This window comes from Cornus florida, unplaced genomic scaffold (assembly GCF_030987335.1).
Source record: "Cornus florida cultivar Cherokee Brave unplaced genomic scaffold, ASM3098733v1 CherokeeBrave_3.0.0_Hap2_Chr04, whole genome shotgun sequence".
NCBI classification, from domain to species: Eukaryota; Viridiplantae; Streptophyta; class Magnoliopsida; order Cornales; family Cornaceae; genus Cornus; species Cornus florida.
The window spans coordinates 25,152,142-25,160,004 of NW_026775574.1; the positions used below are offsets into that span (position 1 = coordinate 25,152,142).

A 7,863-nucleotide genomic window follows, 5' to 3' on the forward strand; every position below is an offset into this window, starting at 1 on the left:
GCAGCTAATGAAGCAAGCGGTTAAAAGCGGTTACATGCAAAGTCATGGGACACATAGAAGCTTAGGAAGCAAGCGGTTACATGCAAGCTACCATTACTAAACTCTATAAATAGGGCATAATATTGTAACTTAGAAGGTCTGCTTAATGCCAATCAAACTACGTATTTCAATACTATCTTTACTTTTCATTACAATGCACTTTCAATATGATTAGTTTCAGTCCTGCACTTTACTTTTCATTAGATAATCTTACTTTCCAGTCAATTACTTTCTCAAGTAGTTCGTTCCTCCCTAGCCAGTTAACTTTCCCGAAGTCCTTTATCAAAGGCAAAAAGAACCCGGAGGTGGTCATTCCAGACCTCTTCACAATCGCCTGGTCCCGCAGTCTTCCTTCTGGAATATTGTTTGGATCTCTCTTTGGAACTATTGCAGTTCTTGGCACGCCCACCCGGTTCCATCGGAACCGACACCAACTTTTTCAAGGTTGAACACAAACCATTCTAAAGTCCTCTCAACTTGGGTTAACTGGCACGAGAAGGCTCTAACTTCCTTAGGATATAAGGTCAGGAAAGGTGCAGTTCCCTGATTATACGTGCAAGGACATCCAGTGTGAATAGTTTCCATAGGATCATAACCAAGGCTTGCTATGAGCTAGCTCGACTTTAATGGTTTAAAGAAAAGACCCCTTCGTTCGTGTCACCTGAATCTTCCTCGTATCGGCTGGCTATCCTTTCGTACTATGGGCTACGTAAAGGAAGCTAAACCTCCTAGTACCACACGTTGGGATTAATGGTGGCGGTGGCAATGGTTGTTCAGCGAGGGCGGAGGTGAATGCTCTCGCCGCTCAATTCATTCTCTCCATCTTCGGCAATGATGTCAATGGAGCCTGATCTTGATCTAACCCACGACGACGGCATTGTGAGATTGTGGCTTCAAGACGGCGGCAGCTTCTTCACAACGACAAGGGAGCTGCAATAGAGCCCCGAAGTGAGCGAAGCAGCAATTACAGTTGAAGATGACTCTGGGGACATCGATGGCATCGAATGGGCTTGCATTGGTGGGTACTCGAGAGAATCAAAGAGTTGTACTTCTTTTGTTCTGATCGCCACCGCGGAGACCACCATGAATCCTCTCTTATTGAGAATTCATACATTTCTTATTGGTATATGGACGGCTATCTCAAGGGCACAGTCGAAGAAATAAAATGTACTCCGAAGTTGTAAGGGAATTGTTTTCTCATTATATATATATTCAAAAGGTCATGTAAGTAACTTAACTGTTGATTAGGATTTTTTATTTTGGTAAATAACATTTATTTATGTGAGATTTGGACGGTGGAGCTTAAGACTCTAAAAAATCAATTATACCATTATATATAATATATTTTTATAATACAAAATAAATTATAAAATCTAAAAAAATCAATTATTTTATCTAATCTCTCTTGTTACTTTCTCTCTCCTCTCCAACACTCTTACCTTCTACTAATAATAATCTTGTAAAAAGAAAAATTTTTGAGTGTACCACACAAGAGGTCAAAGTAATAAATCTTAAACGCTTTATTTGTATGAAATTTACCCAAGCACTATAAATCTTAAACGTTTTTTTGTTTTTGTTTTTGTTTTAGGTAAGTACTGTTGACTAGGAATATTAATCCAAAGGAATCTCCTAGGATCTGCATTTTTTCACTTTCATCTCATAAATTACATCAACTTGAAAAATTACAATAAGGATTAATACTGAATAAGCGGGTATACGGAGGGATCATCCTTCTAACCCATAATAAAAGCTCTCTTTTTTATTACTATATTTGGAGTACAAATTATAAGTCATTTTCTGTATCATTAGTCTTCCACATTTATATGATTTCATGGAAAAATTAAATAATAAAAATAAATAAATAAATTAAAAAAATAGGAGCAAATGCAACAAAATGAAGTGAGAAGGTGAATCTGAATTCTGAACAAAGGGCTATAGAATAAAATATTTTATCATCGTGCATGTAGAGTATTTTGTTTGAATTTTTGTATTATTTTTTTTATTATACATATTAGCCATGATGAGGCCCAAACCCATTCCCTTAAAGAAAGAAGTTATACCATTGAACTAATGAGTATTGGCCCAAACATTGGTTTACAACAGTGGAGCCTTGTCGCTCGAGGAATCAAAGCACCTTGCTTCATTATCCTTGACAATTTTTCCTTCGTTGGCTTTCCCCCACATCACAGAATAGAACCCTATAACAATAACAATTGATCCAGCCAGACTGCAAAAATTTCAAGCATAACCGGTGAATGATCTGTCCATTAAGAAATAAAAACTTGAAAAACGAAGTCAATAGTGCTATCAAATTCAAAATCCAGACCACAAGGCTTCTAGCCCGAATGGTATAATCTCAATTTGTCCTTTCCAAATGGTCCAAATGGGAGGTTGAAAATTCTCGCCTGACTAGGTGTATTTTGTGGATATAGTGCGTGCGCACTTTAACTTCAGCAGAAAAACAAAAAAAAACCAAAGACACTCACACAAACACAATCCGGCACCATTTTCAGTAAGGGAAATAAGAGAGAATGCATTGCTTACCTTCCCAGATAGAAAGTATCTCCTAAGAAGACGATACCCATAGCTGCTGCAATGACAATCCCCAAGGGATGAAACATAGCAACAAAAAGAGGCCCTTTCCTAGGCAGGCACCACATACCAATACCAATTTGAAATCCGGAACCAAAAAATCCCTACATTTGTTACACACAGAAGGCACCAATTTTACATCAGGAACACAATGGAAATGTGAGTTATGCCATGTTGATTCCATTGATTATTATTTTATCTTGATGTTTAAAGAAAATTCGGATTGACGATTGAGACCAAATATGAGTTACCAGATACCTTATAAAGTCGTAATATTTATGGAGTTTTGAGTTATGTGCACCTTATTCACATGTAATCATGTGTCTTGAGATATGGATAAAATTATTTATCATGATACGGATTACATATGATAGGGTAATATGATAGACTCTTTGATGGGAGGAATATTATCAGATACTGCTTGGTCCCCATTCTCACATACACGTTCAATTCGGTTTAGTGTAGCCATATTGAAGAAGCATCTTAGCAAAAGTGGAGAGGGTAGAAGATCAAAGAAATATTCTATTGTTTCATTCATTGAGATTGCACATCGAAGCCGATGTGAAGAGCAAAAACAAATCAAAGCCGACGTGAGATAAAGAGCAAAACAATTGATTGGATTTATTTAGTTTCTAAGCTTCCGTAGGTATATTTAACCTAATTGTATTCCATTAGTGTGTCTTATGTATGCGTATGATATCCTAATTTAGTTTACACACGACACAAAAATATTGATATCCTAATTTAGTTTACACACCACACAAAAATATTTCAATGATCAAGACAATTAAACTAGTTTTATGTCCAAATTCCAAAATGAATGATGGATGAATGTGACAAATTACATTATTAATTGCTTACCGAGCATAGAATAGCAATCAGCCTCGTTTTAGGTTGTAAGCTCCAAGCACTTAGGTCTCTTTCGACAATCAAAGAGACTAATGGAGATAGAATGGCCACAAAGAAGCAGTAAAAGAAGACTACAATCATCTCTGCTTGGAATTTCTTAAGTATCAAGGCCTAAAAACAATAAGGATGATGAGTCACCGTGTCTTTTTTTACTGAAAAGTTCAAGCAAATGCGCACACACACCCACAACTTTGCCCTAGGAGGGCTTACCTGTATGATAACAAATGCAGAAGACAATACAGAATTAAACCCAAGGAGCAATCCTCCGATGACAAAGTTGTATTGTTGCATGAGAAGAGGCTGATCAGGGGAGTTTGAATGTGATGGTGTCATTAGAATATGGGGTCCCTTGTAAAGAGTTACAATGAATGCCCCTGTGATGGACACTATTGTTCCAATTGATTTGGCTATGGTACTTGAGCTTCTACCTTCTAATTTTTCCATCCTAAAATCACACAATTGAATCAATTCCAATCCATATATTTCAATAAATATGAAATCATACCAAAGAACCTATAACTTATTAATATTATCTCTCCTTCTCAAAAGGGGAGGTTGAGAATTGTAAATTAAAATCTTCTGGTAGTTAATGGAAAATATTCAAATAATATTTATTAATGTCTACTAATGAGAGAAACAAATAGAACAAAGCTCATCCCCTAACTGTTGCGAACACAAATTTTAAGTGATTCATTCAAAACTTAGGGTATGTTCACGATTTGCTAGATTTCATTATGTTCAGAAAAATAACAAAGAAATATAAAGAATTTAGAATGAACAAATACACTAGTACTGTGACATCTAACAAGAAGTGCGGAATATATTAAACTATTCTCCAAAAAAAGATGCAAGAGAGTTTTAACTTTTAATAGGGTCTCTCAATAGATCATTACTATACAACGTGACAGAAAATAGATGATGAAAAAAATAATACACCATAGAGTGGCTTAATTGTTTTTGAAAACAAAAACAATCCGTTTCTAATGACATTAATTGCTTTCGAAATTCAATCAAACCAACAGATAAAGAAAGGAAATTGGAAAGTATATATGTCAAATAAAAAATTCATCAATGTTCATTATACTAATAGTGAGATCAGAGAGTAGAACCTGAAAATGACAGCAAGTATGAATGTAAAACCTGGCATGAGGTTGAGCATCGCCGAGGCAAATGAGGCAGGGACATACTGAATCCCAGCTGTCCCAATTACTTGGGTTAAACAACTGTAAGAACTAATATTAGTTAAACCTCTTTTTAAATATGTGTTATACATATATGATATATGTATACTTCTATATAGGTATAATGGTATATACCAAAATATGTGCATATGTGTAATTACAGAGAGATGTCATGAATCATGATGAGGAAAATAATCTGAAAATAATATTTGGCTAAGAAAATTATTCTCTTTAAAAACTTATGAACTAATAATAAATATATATATATATATATATATATATATATATTGTGAAAAATTGACGAAGCCAAAATTATCAAGATTCATAAATGAACAATAAACAACTTTAAATTTACAAAATATAATTGAGGAAAGTCAACGACCTAGAAAAAAATAATAATAATAAAAATGAACGGCAATGAACACAATAAAATAAAATAAAAATACAAACTACCATAATAAACATAAAAAAAAAAAAAAAAAAAAAAAAAAACTTTAACATTAATTGATATTGTAATTAAGACTTGCCCATACTCCCATTTTAACTTTTTGATTATTATTAAGCTAACGTGTTAGAAACTTTTTTAGGTACATTTTATAGATAAAGAAAACTTTAGTGGGAACCACAAATATGTATATGATGTTTTATTAAAAATTTAGTAGGAGTATTATAACAATTTTAGCGAAACTATAGGTGCATAACATAAAGAGAACATACGGGTAACTTACAGAAAAGTGAAGTGTCAAACACTTTTCAAAATTATGAACTTTGACCAAAGCCTCATCTGCACTTGAAAAAATACTATACATATACCCAAATTATTCATAGTATATTTGGATACCATTATTGTGCATGTAAGTATTATTTTTGTACACATATGTATTACTTTTATATATGTATATATTATTTTTGTGCAAACCAAATAATCAAAATGGTCAGCACAAAATGTGTTTCTTACATGCAGAAACGTGATATCTCTGTACAAGAGTGATATATACCTACATAAAAATGGTATCTCTGATCAAAAGAACTTTTAATCACAAGAGTAGTATTTACGTACACAAAAGTGATCCATGAAAATACTAAGAATAATTTGGACAAATAAATAATATTTTTTCATATCCACATCATACTTTAGTTAAAGTCCACGACTTTGAAATGTGTTGACTTTGATTCCATTTGTGAATAAATAAACTTCCAAACCTCCACCTTTTTTTTTTTTTTTTTTGATAAATATTATTAAATCATGTATGTTATGAAAAGAAAACCTAACAAAACCAATCAGTTTAACCAAACTAAAATAATAAGGAAACCTGTCAGCATTAAAAAAGAAAAATTCCACTTATCTCCCTTAAGCTTTGTCAACATATCACATACATCTCTTTACATTTCATAGTCTCACTTACTTTCCTATCAAGAACAACTGGTCAATTTGGTAATATAGTAGTGTGTTATTTTACTATTTTGCTCATAAAAGTTTACAACCATTTTTGGCGCAAAATTGACCTTATATTATTTTTTGATGTTGACATCATCAACAGATGCTATTTTTCTCCCTCAACCGGAAAATATGTTAAATTAATCAGAATCTCACAAAAGGTAAATGGGATTATGAAATATAGAAAGGTCTATGTGAATTATTGATAAACTTCAGGTAATCAAGGTTTTGTAGTCTAGTAATATCTCCTTTACCTTTTAAAGTGATTAGTGATGGTTCGAATTCTCAAATGAGCAAAGTGGATGTGCGTAAGAAAAAAGAAAGAAAAGAAAAAGTGAGATCGAAAAAATTAAAAAAAAAAAAAGGGAATGAAAAACTTGATCACTAAAAATTATTAAATGCTAAAAAATAAGAATAATCTGAGTTGGTCTAGATCTCAAACAACAATTTTAAAATATTCAACCGTCTACCTCGGTTTTGACCCTAAACCACTCAATTTCGCTAAAAGAAAACCATGTGCCTTTAGCCGAAGCAAATGAGTAAGCACATGACTTTTGATTATTAGCTGGATTTGGTTGGAGGATGGGTCTCCTCGACTCAAAACGATCAAACCATACAACCCCCCCCCCCCCCCCAAAAAAAAAAAAGAATCTTTAAAACTGTCCTACGTAAATATAAAATAATAATTAAAAAACAAAAATTCCACTACAATTTCTATGTGGAAGTATTAGAAAACAAGCAATTACAAACCCAAGTAGTCCAAGCAGAAAAAATGCAGAGACAATAGAGAAAGTGAGCGGGGGACGATTTGATCTGCATGGATGAAAAACAGAGAGAAACATGAGTTTGTTACATGATTTTCATTGTTGTTCAATGAATGATAATCAATACAAAGAATCAAATTTTGTGTTCATATAATTTTGTATATATAGACTAATTGAGTGTACCTGTGGATGAAAAATGAAGAAGGAAGAAGAATGAGGGAGGCAATGACATTGGAATAGAAGACGAAGGCGTAATTAGTCATTCCACTTGACAGAGCTTCTTTGGCTACTATAAACAGCCCCACCTGCGCAAACTCAACAATCACCATACCCACAAATGGCAGTGCATCCTTCATCCCCATCCTCTCCTCTCTCTCTATGCGTGTGTGTGTGTGTGTTGTGTGTGTTGTGTGTGTGTGTGTATAGCCCAAAGCGCACGTAGTTGCATAGAGTTGAGCTAAACAGTTTGGGAGGACCACACGCCTTTCTATTCATATAAATTAAAAATATTAAATATCTGTATCTGATATATCAACTTTGCTTAAAATTTAGTAATATATCATGCATTATATATACAGATTATTAGTAAAACTCTTGTTGGATCCGCACTTATTTGTCTGCATCTTTTTCAGGTAGGAGTGTGACATGATTTGATAACGACACCTTAGGTCTGATTGGCTGATCAAGATCATGGCAATTTCAAAATATTTGGTAGGAGAGATGAGACATTTTGGATGGAAGCAAATGAATTTGAATTAAATGATATAAAATGGTAATTATTCATTTCTCCAAAGTCGTCTCTCTTTCTCTCCATTCAATATTGGTGTAGGGGACTCCAATAAATAGTGTTTAATAATTCTGATTTCAATAAACAGTGTTCGTTGTATATTCTTGTCAGTATTGAATGAGAATAGATTTTTTTTTTTTTCTTTCTTTAGTT

The 7,863-nt window shown here is 33.4% G+C and overlaps 1 protein-coding gene across 1 annotated transcript; it reads right to left on the bottom strand.

Moving 5' to 3' along the window:
- Nucleotides 1-229: 229 nt before the first annotated feature.
- On the bottom strand, nt 230-7,285 carry LOC132304852 (WAT1-related protein At4g15540-like). Its single transcript, XM_059802561.1, has 8 exons — nt 7,107-7,285; nt 6,910-6,972; nt 4,650-4,763; nt 3,751-3,985; nt 3,493-3,651; nt 2,584-2,735; nt 2,174-2,266; nt 230-473 (listed from the first exon to the last, which is right to left on the bottom strand). The coding sequence occupies exons 1-8, from the start codon at nt 7,283-7,285 to the stop codon at nt 230-232; spliced, it is 1,239 nt and encodes a 412-aa protein (XP_059658544.1).
- Nucleotides 7,286-7,863: the final 578 nt, after the last annotated feature.